Source organism: Ranitomeya imitator, chromosome 6 (assembly GCF_032444005.1).
Source record: "Ranitomeya imitator isolate aRanImi1 chromosome 6, aRanImi1.pri, whole genome shotgun sequence".
Classification (NCBI taxonomy): domain Eukaryota; kingdom Metazoa; phylum Chordata; class Amphibia; order Anura; family Dendrobatidae; genus Ranitomeya; species Ranitomeya imitator.
In genome coordinates this window covers 561,362,188-561,380,341 of record NC_091287.1, presented here as the reverse complement: position 1 = coordinate 561,380,341, position 18,154 = coordinate 561,362,188, and the positions used below count along the sequence as shown (strand labels likewise).

Sequence of the window (18,154 nt, the reverse complement as noted above, 5' to 3'; positions counted from 1 at the left end):
TACTATACTGCACCCCCCCTCCTGAGGACCCCTGCTATACTGTGCCCCCTCCTGAGGACCCCAGCTATACAGTGCCCCCCTCTGGAGGACCCTTGCTATGCTGTGCCCCCTCCCGAGGACCCCTGCTATACTGTGCCGCGCCCCCTTCTGAGGACCCCTGCTATACTGTGCGCCTCCTGAGGACCCCTGCTATACTGTGCGCCTCCTGAGGACCCCTACTATACTGTGCACCCTCCTGAGGACCCCTGCTATACTGTGCACCTCCTGAGGACCCCTGCTATACTGTGCCCCTCCTGAGGACCCCTGCTATACTGTGCCCCTCCTGAGGACCCCTCCTGTTCCGTGACCCTTTCTATACTGTGCCCCCTCGCGCAGGACCCCAGGCCATCCGGCTCTCTCCAGGTTGGAGATTTAGTGTTTTGTGCAGTACTAGAGAAATATAGTGAAATTCATTCATGTGTCTGCCGTCTTGTGGTCCGCCGCCTTGTGGTCTGCCGTCTTGTGGTCTGCCGTCTTGTGGTCTGCCGTCTTGTGGTCTGCCGTCTTGTGGTCTGCCGTCTGGTAGTGTGCCGTCTGGTGGTCTGCCGTCTGGTAGTGCGCCCTCTGGTGGTCTGCCGTCTGGTAGTGCGCCCTCTGGTGGTGTGCCGTCTGGTGGTGCCCCGTCTGGTGGTGCGCCGTCTGATGGTGTGCCGTCTGGCGGTGTGCCGTCTGGTGGTCTGTCCTCTGGTGGTGCACCGTCTGGTGGTCTGTCCTCTGGTGGTGTGCCGTCTGGTAGTGCGGCCTCTGGTGGTCTGCCGTCTGGTGGTGCGCCGTCTGGTATTCTGCCGTCTGGTAGTGCACCCTCTGGTGGTCTGCCGTCTGGTAGTGCGGCCTCTGGTGGTCTGCCGTCTGGTAGTGCGGCCTCTGGTGGTCTGCCGTCTGGTAGTGCGCCCTCTGGTGGTCTGCCGTCTGGTAGTGCGCCCTCTGGTGGTCTGCCGTCTGGTGGTGTGCCCTCTGGTGGTGGTGGTCTGCCCTCTGGTGGTGCGCCCTCTGGTGGTCTGCCGTCTGGTAGTGCGCCCTCTGGTGGTGTGCCGTCTGGTGGTGTGCCCTCTGGTGGTGGTGGTCTGCCCTCTGGTGGTCTGCCGTCTGGTAGTGCGCCGTCTGGTATTCTGCCGTCTGGTAGTTCGCCCTCTGGTGGTCTGCCGTCTGGTAGTGCGCCCTCTGGTGGTCTGCCGTCTGGTGGTGTGCCCTCTGGTGGTGGTGGTCTGCCCTCTGGTGGTGCGCCCTCTGGTGGTCTGCCGTCTGGTAGTGCGCCCTCTGGTGGTGTGCCGTCTGGTAGTGCGCCGTCTGGTGGTGTGCCCTCTGGTGGTGCGCCCTCTGGTGGTGCGCCGTCTGGTGGTGTGCCGTCTGGTAGTGCGCCGTCTGGTGGTCTGCCGTCTGGTGGTGCGCCGTCTGGTGGTCTGCCGTCTGGTAGTGCGCCGTCTGGTGGTCTGCCGTCTGGTAGTGCGCCGTCTGGTGGTGCGCCGTCTGGTGGTGCGCCCTCTGGTGGTCTGCCGTCTGGTAGTGCGCCCTCTGGTGGTCTGCCGTCTGGTAGTGCGCCCTCTGGTGGTGTGCCGTCTGGTAGTGCGCCGTCTGGTGGTGTGCCCTCTGGTGGTGCGCCCTCTGGTGGTGCGCCGTCTGGTGGTGTGCCGTCTGGTAGTGCGCCGTCTGGTGGTCTGCCGTCTGGTGGTGCGCCGTCTGGTGGTCTGCCGTCTGGTAGTGCGCCGTCTGGTGGTCTGCCGTCTGGTAGTGCGCCCTCTGGTGGTCTGCCGTCTGGTAGTGCGCCCTCTGGTGGTCTGCCTTCTGGTAGTGCGCCGTCTGGTGGTGCGCCGTCTGGTGGTGCGCCCTCTGGTGGTCTGCCGTCTGGTAGTGCGCCCTCTGGTGGTCTGCCGTCTGGTAGTGCGCCCTCTGGTGGTCTGCCGTCTGGTGGTGCGCCCTCTGGTGGTCTGCCATCTGGTAGTGCGCTGTCTGGTGGTCTGCCGTCTGGTAGTGCGCCCTCTGGTGGTCTGCCGTCTGGTAGTGCGCCCTCTGGTGGTCTGCCCTCTGGTGGTTCGCCCTCTGGTGGTCTGCCGTCTGGTAGTGCGCCCTCTGGTGGTCTGCCGTCTGGTAGTGCGCCCTCTGGTGGCTGCCCTCTGGTGGTTCGCCCTCTGGTGGTCTGCCGTCTGGTAGTGCGCCCTCTGGTGGTCTGCCGTCTGGTAGTGCGCCCTCTGGTGGTCTCCCGTCTGGTAGTGCGCCCTCTGGTGGTCTAGGTTTGTCGTCTGCAGTAACTACGCGTAGAACCGGGTTAATGGTGGTGATACCGCCGCGTCCCCTCCGCACAGGATCCGCCACTGCTGATGTCTGAGCCACTGTCCATGGGACGTCACATGGACGCTGTCCGGTCAGTGCGGACCCTCCGAGGATGATTTCCTGGAGACCCCCTCTAATCTGATGATTGATGGAGCGGGCACAGGAGGGTCTCGTGCCCCCGACATCGCGCCGCTTTTATTCACAAGTCGTAATGGCAAATGTAATTACCCCGAGCGCTAATTCACTTTTACTGTTGGCATTTCCAGCCGCGGCCCCCCGCCCCGTCCTCTCATCATCCCTGTTGTTCTTTGGAGAATTTACCACCCTCATAAAATGCAGCTCCGCTCATTATCATACAGAGTGGCTAATACCGGGGGTCCGCGCCCCCCGACTCCGGAGACCGCTCCCTGCACTGACTGCATCGTATCCCGGCTGCTCTCTGACTCGCACACACTTTGTGTGTCAATAATTCAGCATTATAAAGATCTCCTCTTGCTGTCAGTGAATAGCCACATTGTAGGTAATATCAGGGAGCTGCGCCAACCGTGCTGATGGCTTATGTATCAGTGGGCGGGTCCCTTTCATCAGCATTCTGCCAGTACTGTAGGTGTTGGTGCATCCGCTACCCCCACTTCCCAGCATGCATTGCCCTTAGTCATAAACTGAACGTCTATTATGTCTGTTACCAAAAAGGAAAATTATTTGCATTTACAGTTTGAAAATTATCGCAGCTATGGAAAGTCATCCAGTCACCCATTGTGTACATAAGCGGCCCAACTACGGCACCGGTGAGCGGCCCGGTGTGATGAGAACGGACCTGCGCACTTCTCAGTATTCCTGGTAGCCATTCCCTGGCCTTGTGATGGACGCATGCCATGTAGCAGCGTCTGTGCCATAACGGAAGCCTCCTGCAGGTGGCACCAGCGAGTTGTCTTCCTGCTGCAGGGAAGCGGATTCTCCCAGGATTTATTTCCTGACTGAGAACCATCTCCGGCCCCCAGAACAGGATCTCATGGAAAGTGGTGTCCGCAGAGGAGCCCCCCAGCAGCAGACAGGAGCCCCCCAGCAGCAGAGAGGAGCCCCCCAGCAGCAGAGAGGAGCCCCCCAGCAGCAGAGAGGAGCCCCCCAGCAGCAGAGAGGAGCCCCCCAGCAGCAGAGAGGAGCCCACCGCAGAGGAGCCCACCGCAGTACAGCCTCGTCTGAGCGGCTCTCCTCCCCGCTTAGCACCAGAGGGGAGGCCAGACTGCAGCCACCGCCACCCGGTCCAGATTAGTACTAGAGAGGTGGCCGCCACCCACTCCGGTTAAGCGCCAGAGATGCAGCCACTGCCGCCCTGTACGGTTTAGTACACTGCGGTCCGGTCCACATTAGTACCAAAGAGGCGGCCGGACTACAGTCACTGCAGCCCGGTCCATATTGGCCCAAGAGAGGCGGCCCAAGAGAGGCGGCCCGACTGCTGCCTCCGCCACCCGGTCCGGTTAAGCACAAGAGACTCTGTCTTACTGCAGCCACTGCCGCCCGTTCCATATTGGCACCAGAGAGGCGGCCATACTGCAGCCACCGCCGCCCAGTCCATATTGGCACCAGAGAAGCGGCCATACTGCAGCCACCGCCACCCGGTCCATATTGGAACCAGAGAGGCGGACTGCAGCCACCGCCGCCTGGTCCACATTAGTATTAGAGAGGCGGACTGCAGCCACCGCTGCCCGGTCCACATTGGTACTAGAGGCCGCTGGACTGCAGCCACCGCCGCCCGGTCCGCATTAGTACTAGAGGCCGCTGGACTGCAGCCACCGCCGCCCGGTCCGCATTAGTACTAGAGGCCGCTTGGACTGCAGCCACCGCCGCCCGGTCCGCATTAGTACTAGAGGCCGCTGGACTGCAGCCACCGCCGCCCGGTCCGCATTAGTACTAGAGGCCGCTGGACTGCAGCCACCGCCGCCCGGTCCGCATTAGTACTAGAGGCCGCTTGGACTGTAGCCACCGCCGCCCGGTCCGCATTAGTACTAGAGGCCGCTTGGACTGTAGCCACCGCCACCCTATGCGGTTTAGTACACGCCGCCCGGTCATACCTCCCCCACACTTTGAGGTTTCCTGAGGTCACCGTCATTCCTCCGCTTTTCAAATTCCCCCTTCCGGCATAAAGAAGAAACTTCCATCTGTCACCATCAGGAGCCTCGTCCATCACGCACATCCATTCCTGCTTCCTTGCAGGCGGGTTCAGCACCTCTCTCCGCTCAGACTCCACAAACTCCCCGCCGGGCTGTCAATACAAAGATTTATTACCTAACCGCTGGCGAGGGCGAAAGCAAAACGGATCAGACGCTGCCAAGCGAGACTCCGAATTACTTGTCAAACTCAGAAGTTTTTTTTGTTTTCCCTCCCCCATCGGTCGCCCCAATATGGTGACATTACGCGGTAATTGCCGGCTGCGCGGCGGCGTACTGTCAGTACTACAGTGTCTTAATGAGCCGCTCATCGGCAGCGGGAGCGGCGGCTCGGCAGCTCGTCTGTCCTCCTTTCAAGCCGGTAGAATTATTATCTATGGACACGGATCTCACTTAACATTTGAGTCGTCATTCGCAGCCCCCTTTCTACCATGCGCCGCTCGTTAACTGAGCACATTAGGGAACGCGCCATTTCACATCCGCATATAAATCAGTCGTCGCGGATGAACGGGACAGTCTGCCCCACAGAGCTGATCATCTGAGTGACAGACCGATGGATCTCATGGCCGGGGCTGCCGGACGGGCACAGGTCCACCCTAAATATAGAAGAAATCAAGACATTCGGTTCCTCCTTTGTGATGACTAAAGGGGGCCACCAGCTCACCAGTAACCTTTATGGCACGTCAGTTACTAGGACCCTCCCTGGAGGAGAAGCTCCATTAGTGGGGTACGAAGAAGGGTTCCCTGGTGATCTATCGGGAGATCGTCAGCTACTGGCTGCCCTATGCTGCGTCATAAGTAAATGCTATGCTCGTCTCCCAAACCAGCGCCATTCACCCGATGTCAGTACTGTGTCCCCAGGCCTTCAAGTGACCGCTGCAGCCAATCCCCCGTTTCCTTTAGAGGCAAAGACCCTCCCCACTTCCTGGAGAGAGGAAGACCTGCCACTGCTTCCTGGAGAGAGAGGAAGACCTGCCACTGCTTCCTGGAAAGAAGATGACCTGCCACCGCTTCCTGAGGAGAGAGGATGTCCTGCCACCGCTTCCTGAGGAGAGAGGATGGCCCGCCACCCACCGCTTCCTGAGGAGAGAGGATGTCCTGCCACCGCTTCCTGAGGAGAGAGGATGGCCCACCACCCACCGCTTCCTGAGGAGAGAGGATGTCCTGCCACCGCTTCCTGAGGAGAGAGGATGGCCCGCCACCCACCGCTTCCTGAGGAGAGAGGATGGCCCGCCACCCACCGCTTCCTGAGGAGAGAGGATGTCCTGCCACCGCTTCCTGAGGAGAGAGGATGGCCCACCACCCACCGCTTCCTGAGGAGAGAGGATGTCCTGCCACCGCTTCCTGAGGAGAGAGGATGGCCCGCCACCCACCGCTTCCTGAGGAGAGAGGATGGCCCGCCACCCACCGCTTCCTGAGGAGAGGATGGCCTCCACCCCCCGCTTCCTGAGGAGAGAGGATGGCCCGCCACCCACCGCTTCCTGAGGAGAGAGGATGGCCCGCCACCCACCGCTTCCTGAGGAGAGAGGATGGCCCGCCACTGACCGCTTCCTGAGGAGAGAGGATGGCCCGCCACCCACCGCTTCCTGAGGAGAGGATGGCCCGCCACTGACCGCTTCCTGAGGAGAGAGGATGGCCCGCCACCCAGCGCTTCCTGAGGAGAGAGGATGGCCCGCCACCCACCGCTTCCTGAGGAGAGAGGATGGCCCGCCACCCACCGCTTCCTGAGGAGAGAGGATGGCCCGCCACTGACCGCTTCCTGAGGAGAGAGGATGGCCCGCCACCCACCGCTTCCTGAGGAGAGAGGATGGCCCGCCACTGACCGCTTCCTGAGGAGAGAGGATGGCCCGCCACCCAGCGCTTCCTGAGGAGAGAGGATGGCCCACCACCCACCGCTTCCTGAGGAGAGAGGATGGCCCGCCACCCAGCGCTTCCTGAGGAGAGAGGATGGCCCGCCACCCAGCGCTTCCTGAGGAGAGAGGATGGCCGCCCCTCATGCTGTAGCAGATTAGTGAAACCTTCATCCGTTCAGCAGCCTCTACATGGATGCAGAATAACAATGTCGCATGAATGTCGCGGGGTCACAGTGCAGACCCAAGAAGAAAGGCTCAGGTCCGGGAGCTGAGTTTAGCCTTTTTTATATATTGTGATGCATCCACAGGCAGGTCAGACGAGGTTGTCTATTCGTGAATAAGTCCTTTACTTCTGGTGCAGTGCCCCCAGAGGAGATATGGGGCATCACATGGTGGGTGTTGCGTCCAGTTGGCCTTTCCCTGTAATGTTCTGTACTCGTAATACTCGGAATGGTGCTCTAATAATACGTGTAAATAAGAGTACTGTCTACCACGGGTCAGTACTCGCTGAGATCTGCGCTTTTCCTTCCCTGAAGCTGCCGTCTGCACAGTCAGGGAGTTTCACCATATAACCGGAGCCATTGGACTGAGTTAGTGAGTGGTCATGAAACACAGACGCTAAAGGTGGCTTCTTTTCTTTTTTTCGTTTTTGTTTTTTTTTTTAATGAAAGGGTTGTGCCTAACATTTTTTTACCTGTCCAGAGCACGGATGATCCATGTGTGATCCATGGAGGGTTCAGCGGCTGAGACCCCACAAATCCTGAGAATAAAGCCCCCAGATCCCCTGCGTGAATGGAGCATGTGTGACCAGCACTGTTCCTGATTACTCGCCTTAATCACAGCACAATTCTGCAACTGTCTGATACTTTGTTCTTCCCGTCATTTCCTGCTTGCTGTCAGTGAATGGATTTACACACAGCTACAGTTGTGTCCAGGCAGTCAGTGATACATTGTAACGCAGCGTCAGTGATGGGACAGGTGTGATGCGTCCTGTGCGCTCCTCGTGAGCGTACGTCACGGCCTCGCTTGTCGCCGCAGACAGGATAAGTGTCAGCCGGGGATGGATGGCCGGGGAGGATAATTATAAAAGCCCGGAGTGGCTGGTGTTGGTTGAGTGAGTTTAGTCGGAGTGGGATCTCAATCTTCCCCCTAATAGGCCTGTGACAGTCGGCGGGCGGCTGCGGGCCCCTCGTGCCACCGGCTGGATTGTCATTAAACGCCAGGTAGCTGAGAACAGGCACAGGAAGCCCCCGGTACTCGCAGCTTTGACAGCGGCTATTAGTCATCGGCGGGCTACCCAGACGTGTCACACGGCGGCCCAGATCCCTGCTTACAGTGACTTATCGCCCCTGTCTGCGCGCCGCCATTGTGATTTGATAATCGGTAAATGTTTGTCAAAGATGAATTTGCTCCTTTATTCAGCGCCGTGTACGGGGACAAAATGAAAAGGAGCCGCTGCCACTCACTGCCAGCGAGCGGGCGAGCGAGACACGGCCACCAGTACGGGGAGCGAGGACTCCGGGGAAGTGATAAGAAGTCACCGGGGATCGCAGGAAATGATCCATCAGCTACCGATCTGTGATCCATCAGCTACCGATCTGTGATCCATCAGCTACCGATCTGTGATCCATCAGCTACCGATCTGTGATCCATCAGCTACCGATCTGCACATTATACATCCTGTGTGTCTCCTGTGCATGTACTTATCCACAGCGATCTGTGCTCTGTCCACGACACCGGGGTCTGACACTAAATATGTCTATGTCTGCCTACATACCAGGCAGACAGGTATTCTGTGTCTATAGGTAGGTGGAGAAAGATCCATGGGGTAGAGGATACAGAGGGGATCCATGGGGTAGAGGATACAGAGGGGATCCATGGGGAGAGGATACAGAGGGGATCCATGGGGAGGGTATATACAGGGGATCCATGGGGAGGGTATATCGAGAGATTCATGGGGAGAGTATATAGAGGTGATCCATGGGGAGGGTATATAGAGGTGATCCATGGGGAGGGTATATAGAAAGATCAATGGGGAGAGGATACAGAGGGGATCCAGGAGGAAAGGATACAGAAGGGATCCATGGGGAGAGGATACAGAGGGGATCCATGGGGAGAGGATACAGAGGGGATCCATGGGGAGAGGATACAGAGGGGATCCAGGGGGTGAGTATGCAGAGGGGATCCAGGGGGTGAGGATGCAGAGGGCGTCCATGGGGAGAGGATACACAGGGGATCCAGGGGGAGAGGATACACAGGGGATCCAGGGGGAGAGGATACAGAGGGTATCCATGGGGAGAGGATGCAGAGGGCGTCCGTGGGGAGAGGATACATAGGGGATCCAGGGGAAGAGGATACAGAGGGGATCCGTTGGGAGAGGATACAGAGGGGATCCGTTGGGAGAGGATACAGAGGGGATCCGTTGGGAGAGGATACAGAGGGGATCCGTTGGGAGAGGATACAGAGAGGATCCGTTGGGAGAGGATACAGAGAGGATCCGTTGGGAGAGGATACAGAGGGGATCCGTTGGGAGAGGATACAGAGGGGATTTGTGGGGAGAGGATACAGAGGGGATCCGTTGGGAGAGGATACAGAGGGGATCCGTTGGGAGAGGATACAGAGGGGATTTGTGGGGAGAGGATACAGAGGGGATCCGTTGGGAGAGGATACAGAGGGGATCCGTGGGGAGAGGATACAGAGGGGATCCATGGGGAGAGGATACAGAGGGGATCCAGGGGGTGAGTATGCAGAGGGGATCCATGGGGAGAGGATACAGAGGGGATCCAGGGGGTGAGTATGCAGAGGGGATCCAGGGGGTGAGTATGCAGAGGGGATCCATGGGGAGAGGATACAGAGGGGATCCAGGGGGTGAGTATGCAGAGGGGATCCAGGGGGTGAGGATGCAGAGGGCGTCCGTGGGGAGAGGATACACAGGGGATCCAGGGGGAGAGGATACACAGGGGATTCAGGGGGAGAGGATACAGAGGGGATCCATGGGGAGAGGATACAGAGGGGATCCGTGGGGAGAGGATGCAGAGGGCGTCCGTGGGGAGAGGATACACAGGGGATCCAGGGGGAGAGGATACAGAGGGGATCCAGGGGGAGAGGATACAGAGGGGATCCATGGGGAGAGGATGCAGAGGGGATCCATGGGGAGAGGATGCAGAGGGGATCCGTTGGGAGAGGATGCAGAGGGGATCCGTTGGGGGAGGATACAGAGGGGTCCGTTGGGAGAGGATACAGAGGGGATCCGTTGGGAGAGGATACAGAGGGGATCCGTTGGGAGAGGATACAGAGGGGATCCGTTGGGAGAGGATACAGAGGGGATCCGTTGGGAGAGGATACAGAGGGGATCCGTTGGGAGAGGATACAGAGGGGATCCGTGGGGAGAGCATACAGAGGGGATCCGTGGGGAGAGGATACAGAGGGGATCCGTTGGGAGAGGATACAGAGGGGATCCGTTGGGAGAGGATACAGAGGGGATCCGTTGGGAGAGGATACAGAGGGGATCCGTTGGGAGAGGATACAGAGGGGATCCGTGGGGAGAGGATACAGAGGGGATCCGTGGGGAGAGGATACAGAGGGGATCCGTTGGGAGAGGATACAGAGGGGATCCGTTGGGAGAGGATACAGAGGGGATTTGTGGGGAGAGGATACAGAGGGGATCCGTTGGGAGAGGATACACAGCTGAATGATTTACATCTGTTAGCCAGCATACAGTTAGGGCCAGAAATATTTGGACAGTGACACAAGTTTTGTTATTTTAGCTGTTTACAAAAACATGTTCAGAAATACAATTATATATATAATATGGGCTGAAAGTGCACACTCCCAGCTGCAATATGATAGTTTCCACATCCAAATCGGAGAAAGGGTTTAGGAATCATAGCTCTGTAATGCATAGCGTCCTCTTTTTCAAGGGACCAAAAGTAATTGGACAATGGACTCTAAGGGCTGCAATTAACTCTGAAGGCGTCTCCCTCGTTAACCTGTAATAAATGAAGTAGTTAAAAGGTCAGGGGTGGATTCCAGGTGTGTGGTTTTGCATTTGGAAGCTGTTGCTTCCAAAATGGTTATAAATGGTATAGTCTGGGTCGCTGTGACCAGTGGGGTACCGCAGGGGTCAGTATTGGGACCTGTTCTCTTCAACATATTCATTAATGATCTGGTAGAAGGTTTACACAGTAAAATATCGATATTTGCAGATGATACAAAACTATGTAAAGCAGTTAATACAAGAGAAGATAGTATTCTGCTACAGATGGATCTGGATAAGTTGGAAACTTGGGCTGAAAGGTGGCAGATGAGGTTTAACAATGATAAATGTAAGGTTATACACATGGGAAGAGGGAATCAATATCACCATTACACACTGAACGGGAAACCACTGGGTAAATCTGACAGGGAAAAGGACTTGGGGATCCTAGTTAATGATAAACTTACCTGGAGCAGCCAGTGCCAGGCAGCAGCTGCCAAGGCAAACAGGATCATGGGGTGCATTATACTGCCTCTGTACAAATCCCTAGTTAGACCGCACATGGAGTACTGTGTCCAGTTTTGGGCACCGGTGCTCAGGAAGGATATAATGGAACTAGAGAGAGTACAAAGGAGGGCAACAAAATTAATAAAGGGGATGGGAGAACTACAATACCCAGATAGATTAGCGAAATTAGGATTATTTAGTCTAGAAAAAAGACGACTGAGGGGCGATCTAATAACCATGTATAAGTATATAAGGGGACAATACAAATATCTCGCTGAGGATCTGTTTATACCAAGGAAGGTGACGGGCACAAGGGGGCATTCTTTGCGTCTGGAGGAGAGAAGGTTTTTCCACCAACATAGAAGAGGATTCTTTACTGTTAGGGCAGTGAGAATCTGGAATTGCTTGCCTGAGGAGGTGGTGATGGCGAACTCAGTCGAGGGGTTCAAGAGAGGCCTGGATGTCTTCCTGGAGCAGAACAATATTGTATCATACAATTATTAGGTTCTGTAAAAGGACGTAGATCTGGGGATTTATTATGATGGAATATAGGCTGAACTGGATGGACAAATGTCTTTTTTCGGCCTTACTAACTATGTTACTATGTTACTATGTTACTATGCTGTGAGCAGACAACATGCGGTCAAAGGAACTCTCAATTGAGGTGAAGCAGAACATCCTGAGGCTGAAAAAAAAGAAAAAATCCATCAGAGAGATAGCAGACATGATTGGAGTAGCAAAATCAACAGTTGGGTACATTCTGAGAAAAAAGGAATTGACTGGTGAGCTTGGGAACTCAAAAAGGCCTGGGCGTCCACGGATGACAACAGTGGTGGATGATCGCCACATACTTAATTTGGTGAAGAAGAACCCGTTCACAACATCAACTGAAGTCCAGAACACTCTCAGTGAAGTAGGTGTATCTGTCTCTAAGTCAACAGTAAAGAGAAGACTCCATGACAGTAAATACAAAGGGTTCACATCTAGATGCAAACCATTCATCAATACCAAAAATAGACAGGCCAGAGTTAAATTTGCAGAAAAACACCTCAAGAAGCCAGCTCAGTTCTGGAAAAGTATTCTATGGACAGATGAGACAAAGATCAACCTGTACCAGAATGATGGGAAGAAAAAAGTTTGGAGAAGAAAGGGAACGGCACATGATCCAAGGCACACCACATCCTCTGTAAAACATGGTGGAGGCCACGTGATGGCATGGGCATGCATGGCTTTCAATGGCACTGGGTCACTTGTGTTTATTGATGACATAAGAGCAGACAAGAGTAGCCGGATGAATTCTGAAGTGTACCGGGATATACTTTCAGCCCAGATTCAGCCAAATGCTGCAAAGTTGATTGGACGGCGCTTCATAGTACAGATGGACAATGACCCCAAGCATACAGCCAAAGCTACCCAGGAGTTCATGAGTGCCAAAAAGTGGCACATTCTGCAATGGCCAAGTCAATCTCCAGATGTAAACCCAATTGAACATGCATTTCACTTGCTCAAATCCAGACTTAAGACGGAAAGACCCACAAACAAGCAAGACCTGAAGGCTGCGGCTGTAAAGGCCTGGCAAAGCATTAAGAAGGAGGAAACCCAGCGTTTGGTGATGTCCATGGGTTCCAGACTTAAGGCAGTGATTGCCTCCAAAGGATTTGCAACAAAATATTGAAAATAAAAATATTTTGTTTGGGTTATGTTTATTTGTCCAATTACTTTTGACCTCCTAAAATGTGGAGTGTTTGTAAAGAAATGTGTACAATTCCTACATTTTCTATCAAATATTTTTGTTCAACCCTTCAAATTAAACGTTACAATCTGCACTTGAATTCTGTTGTAGAGGTTTCATTTCAAATCCAATGTGGTGGCATGCAGAGCCCAACTCGTGAAAATTGTGTCACTGTCCAAATATTTCTGGCCCTAACTGTAAGAACATGTGGGGGTTGCCTGGTTGCTAGGGAATCCCCACATGTAATCATTCAGCTGCAGCAAGAAAACATACTCGGAGGTCCCCCGAGCGTGCTGGGAAATCTCGAGTAACAAGTATACTCGCTCATCACTACCAGGCAGCAGTGGTTAAACTGCTAAATACCGGGCTGAGTGCCGGCTACATCCCCATACCTGTCACCCATCCACAAGAGAGGGGACAGGTCCGACCCCGCCAACTATTGAGGAATATGTCAGCAGCAACCTGGGGAAACTGTTCAGCAGCATCCTGTGGTCACGGGGAGGAGACCCTTATCATCCCCGCCACTCACACCAATTTGTCATGAAGCGGGGTTGTTTGGTTGTCCCTGGTTCTTTCTGAAGGAGATTTATCTATATCCCACTTCCCAGGTCCGGTTTAGAACTTGCAGCTCTTCGGCGCCCCCTTACCCTCAGGTCAGACAGGGTACTGCACCTAGGATAATTAGTCACCAGAAAGGCCTCCTTACTTGGTACTGGCTATTGGACACACTGCAGCGAGGGCGATACTACTACTCCCACTCAGGCGGGAACAATAGCTTTTATTTGAGTCGAGGCTCCCTGGGCGGGAAGTCTCAGAACGATGTTTCTTATATCTGTATTCCTACATATGGAAGAAGCCGAGGTGACATGTCCGCTGTCCAGGCAGAGAACAGGCGGATGCCCCTTACATCTCTAAGGACCAGATCTGGGACTCATGAGAACCTCGATCTATCCATCGTATAGCCGGACTGTAATATCCTCTCACAACAATGAGTAAATTGTCTGATGATCCAGCAGGTGTCCGATCCTTGTGATTCTGTGTACTCAGTATATGCAGAGTGTTCGGTGGTGTTTTTGGTGCTTTGTATCGGTCCCCTGACTCTGATTCCCACATGGGGTAATGTTCTCTTATAGAAATGTCCTTTTCTGTGAATTTTCTGGCACGCGGCTCGAAACCTGCACGGCCCGTCACCAGTACGAGCTCCCCGGGAGCCACCCTGCATGTGATCACTGGCCCCTGACAGGCGCGGCTCCAGAAAATGTGAGAATCCAGCTCTGGAGGGGTGTCAAGTCGCAGGCGCCACCTGGTGACACCACAGACACTTCTCCAGGTGCTCTCCTGCTCATCAGTGCCAGCCGTGGGTGGTGGCGGGGTGAAGTACGGCCTGAAAGGAGCTGTAGGAGACCACCTGGCTTTTACCTACGCGTTTCAGTTTAGGAAGCTCGGGGTGGCGCTGGCCTGCAAATACGGCTTGAAAGGAGCTGTAGGAGACCACCTGGCTTTTACCTACGCGTTTCAGTTTAGGAAGCTCGGGGTGGTGCTGGCCTGCAAATACGGCTTGAAAGGAGCTGTAGGAGACCACCTGGCTTTTACCTACGCGTTTCAGTTTAGGAAGCTCAGGTTGGTGCTGGCCTGCAAATACGGCTTGAAAGGAGCTGTAGGAGACCACCTGGCTTTTACCTATGCGTTTCGGTTTAGGAAGCTCGGGGTGGTGCTGGCCTGCAAGTACGGCCTGAAAGGAGCTGTAGGAGACCATCTGGCTTTTACCTACGCATTTCAGTTTAGGAAGCTCGGGGTGGTGCTGGCCTGCAAGTACGGCATGAAAGGAGCTTTAGGAGACCACCTGGCTTTTTTACCTACGTGTTTCGGTTTAGGAAGCTCAGGTTGGTGCTGGCCTGCAAATACGGCCTGAAAGGAGCTGTAGGAGACCACCTGGCTTTTACCTACGCGTTTCGGTTTAGGAAGCTCGGGTTGGTGCTGGCCTGCAAGTATGGTATGAAAGGAGCTTTAGGAGACCACCTGGCTTTTTTACCTACGCGTTTCGGTTTAGGAAGCTCGGGGTGGTGCTGGCCTGCAAGTATGGCATGAAAGGAGCTTTAGGAGACCACCTGGCTTTTTTACCTACGCGTTTCGGTTTAGGAAGCTCGGGTTGGTGCTGGCCTGCAAATACGGCATGAAAGGAGCTGTAGGAGACCACCTGGCTTTTACCTATGCATTTAGGTGTAAGACGCTCGGGGTGGTGCTCGCCTGCTAGTACGGCATGAAAGGAGCTGTAGGAGACCACCTGGCTTTTACCTACGCCTTTCGGTTTAGGAAGCTCGGGGTGGTGCTGGCCTGCAAATACGGCATAAAAGGAGCTGTAGGAGACCACCTGGCTTTTACCTACGCCTTTCGGTTTAGGAAGCTCGGGGTGGTGCTGGCCTGCAAGTACGGCCTGAAAGGAGCTGTAGGAGACTACCTGGCTTCTACCTACGCCTTTCGACAACCAGGGTGATGGCAAGAAATCTTGCAGTCATATAATGGAAGATATTGCTTAGGTCCTTGTAGCGTTGTGCACAGTAGCGCCCCCGCCAGACTCGCTGACCAGAGTGACAAGTAAAGGAGCCACAAACTTGCGATCCATCAGGAAGTGTCAGGACTGGAATAGGCATCGGGGAGCGTGCCAGAAAGTAATCGGTCACCGCAATAAAGACACATAGCGCTGTATAAATATCCGCGCTCCGGCTGGACGGATAATTAGAGACTTCTATATAAAGGAGGTGTCGGCTGCGAGCGAGTCCTGGCCATAGAGAAGCCGCTGCTCACAGAGGAGACGTAATGTGGTGACGAGTGACCGGCCACTGAGGACACGTCAGACAGTCCTGGGCGTACAGGAGATAACGCACCAAGCCCCAGTCACCACAGTCGTCCCTGTACGTGAAAGACAAAAGCTTACAGTAAAGCGATGTCACAGGAGGACGGCGCTGCAGTCACGTCCCCTGGAACAGTCCGCCATGAGGCACTGAGTGCTTCCATCTCTGCCCCATGAGGAAACGATCGCAGTTGTGTGAGAGGCGAGTGCAGCGCCGGCCCGCTGCTTGTTTCTCTAAGTCAGTATGTCATTGGGGGCAGTGATAGAAGCAGTGTGAGTGACAGCAGCGCCATCCGCAGCTTCTATCGCCACCCTAAAAGTAATCGTCATCAAGGGAAGCGCTGCAGTCACTCTCCCTGCTTCTGTCACTGCTCCATAATGACGTCATATTTCAGAGGAACAAGCTGCGGTCTAGCCGTGACAAAAAAACAGACACAACACTGCGCTCACCTCTCGCGCCATCTGTCACCAAGATTGATTTATCAGTGACAAAAGCTGTAGTAAGTGACTGCAGCACCGCGCCCTGATGACTTGCAGTTTCATGAAGGGTGAAATATGTGAAAGTGACTGCAGGGTCTCCTCCCGGTATGTTCATTTTGAGACTCCCAATTCCCTATTTAGACAGTTACATCTAGGGGGAGCTCCCTGTATAGAGCGATACATGAGGTCCTTTCTGCAGCCACCACTAGGGGGAGCTCCTCTGTATACAGAGATACATGATAAGATCCTGTCTGCAGTCACCACTAGGGGGAGCTCCCTGTATACAGAGATACATGATAAGATCCTGTCTGCAGCCACCACTAGGGGGAGCTCCCTGTATACAGAGATACATGATAAGATCCTGTCTGCAGTCACCACTAGGGGGAGCTCTCTATATACATAGATACATGATAAGATCCTGTCTGCAGCCACCACTAGGGGGAGCTCCCTGTATACAGAGATACATGATAAGATCCTGTCTGCAGCCACCACTAGGGGGAGCTCCCTGTATACAGAGATACATGATAAGATCCTGTCTGCAGCCACCACTAGGGGAAGCTCCCTGTATACAGAGATACATGATAAGATCCTGTCTGCAGCCACCACTAGGGGGAGCTCCCTATATACAGAGATACATGATAAGATCCTGTCTGCAGCCACCACTAGAGGGAGCTCCCTGTATACAGAGATACATGATAAGATCCTGTCTGCAGTCACCACTAGGGGGAGCTCCCTGTATACAGAGATACATGATAAGATCCTGTCTGCAGCCACCACTAGGGGAAGCTCCCTATATACAGAGATACATGATAAGATCCTGTCTGCAGCCACCACTAGGGGGAGCTCCCTGTATACAGAGATACATGATAAGATCCTGTCTGCAGCCACCACTAGAGGGAGCTCCCTGTATACAGAGATACATGATAAGATCCTGTCTGCAGTCACCACTAGGGGGAGCTCCCTATATACAGAGATACATGATAAGATCCTGTCTGCAGCCACCACTAGGGGGAGCTCCCTGTATACAGAGATACATGATAAGATCCTGTCTGCAGCCACCACTAGGGGGAGCTCCCTGTATACAGAGATACATGATAAGATCCTGTCTGCAGCCACCACTAGGGGGAGCTCCCTGTATACAGAGATACATGATAAGATCCTGTCTGCAGCCACCACTAGAGGGAGCTCCCTGTATACAGAGATACATGATAAGATCCTGTCTGCAGTCACCACTAGGGGGAGCTCCCTGTATACAGAGATACATGATAAGATCCTGTCTGCAGCCACCACTAGGGGGAGCTCCCTGTATACAGAGATGCATGATAAGATCCTGTCTGCAGCCACCACTAGGGGGAGCTCCCTGTATACAGAGATACATGATAAGATCCTGCCTGCAGCCACCACTAGGGGGAGCTCCCTGTATACAGAGATACATGATAAGATCCTGTCTGCAGCCACCACTAGGGGGAGCTCCCTGTATATAAAGATACATGATAAGATCCTGTCTGCAGCCACCACTAGGGGGAGCTCCCTGTATACAGAGATACATGATAAGATCCTGTCTGCAGCCACCACTAGGGGGAGCTCCCTGTATACAGAGATACATGATAAGATCCTGTCTGCAGCCACCACTAGGGGGAGCTCCCTGTATACAGAGATACATGATAAGATCCTGTCTGCAGCCACCACTAGGGGGAGCTCTCTGTAGACAGATACATGGTAACATTTTGGGCCTGTGTGATTTTGCAGTTTTTCACCTCCATGCTGTTGTCTTTCTGCAGTCTCGTCCTCTCCCGCTCTGAGAAGCTCCTCCTCCAGCCGGGTGATTAAGACCCGATACAGGATCGTGAAGAGGAGCTCCCCCCCACCCCTGGTGACGGCGCCATTCTCTCCTCTCAGCTCCTGTCTGAACTGGAGAACACGGTAAGTGCTGCTCAATGTATAGTCATGTGTCAGCGAGCCTCCGACTGTAGACGCGTGTGTGGAAGTAAAGAACCTGTGGGGTCGTGGTTTCTTCTTTGCACAGAGCACATTTCTCATACAGTTACCTCTTACGTCTCCTACACCGCACGGCTCTCACACCGTCACCTCCATCATCTACACCGCACAGTCCTCACACTGTCACCTCCATCATCTACACCGCACGGTCCTCACACTGTCTTACCTCCATCATCTACACCGCACAGTCCTCACACTGTCACCTCCTCCATCTACACCGCACGGTCCTCACACTGTCTTACCTCCATCATCTACACCGCACGGTCCTCACACTGTCACCTC

General features: G+C 54.5%; 1 protein-coding gene across 1 annotated transcript in view; it reads left to right on the top strand.

Moving 5' to 3' along the window:
- ZC3H3 (zinc finger CCCH-type containing 3) overlaps positions 1–18,154 on the top strand; it is a 143,706-nt gene that overhangs the window by 33,877 nt on the left and 91,675 nt on the right. The window contains exon 4 of the mRNA XM_069732015.1: positions 17,656–17,797. Within this exon, the coding sequence (XP_069588116.1) occupies positions 17,656–17,797 (142 nt within the window). The remainder of the gene's footprint in view (positions 1–17,655; positions 17,798–18,154) is intronic.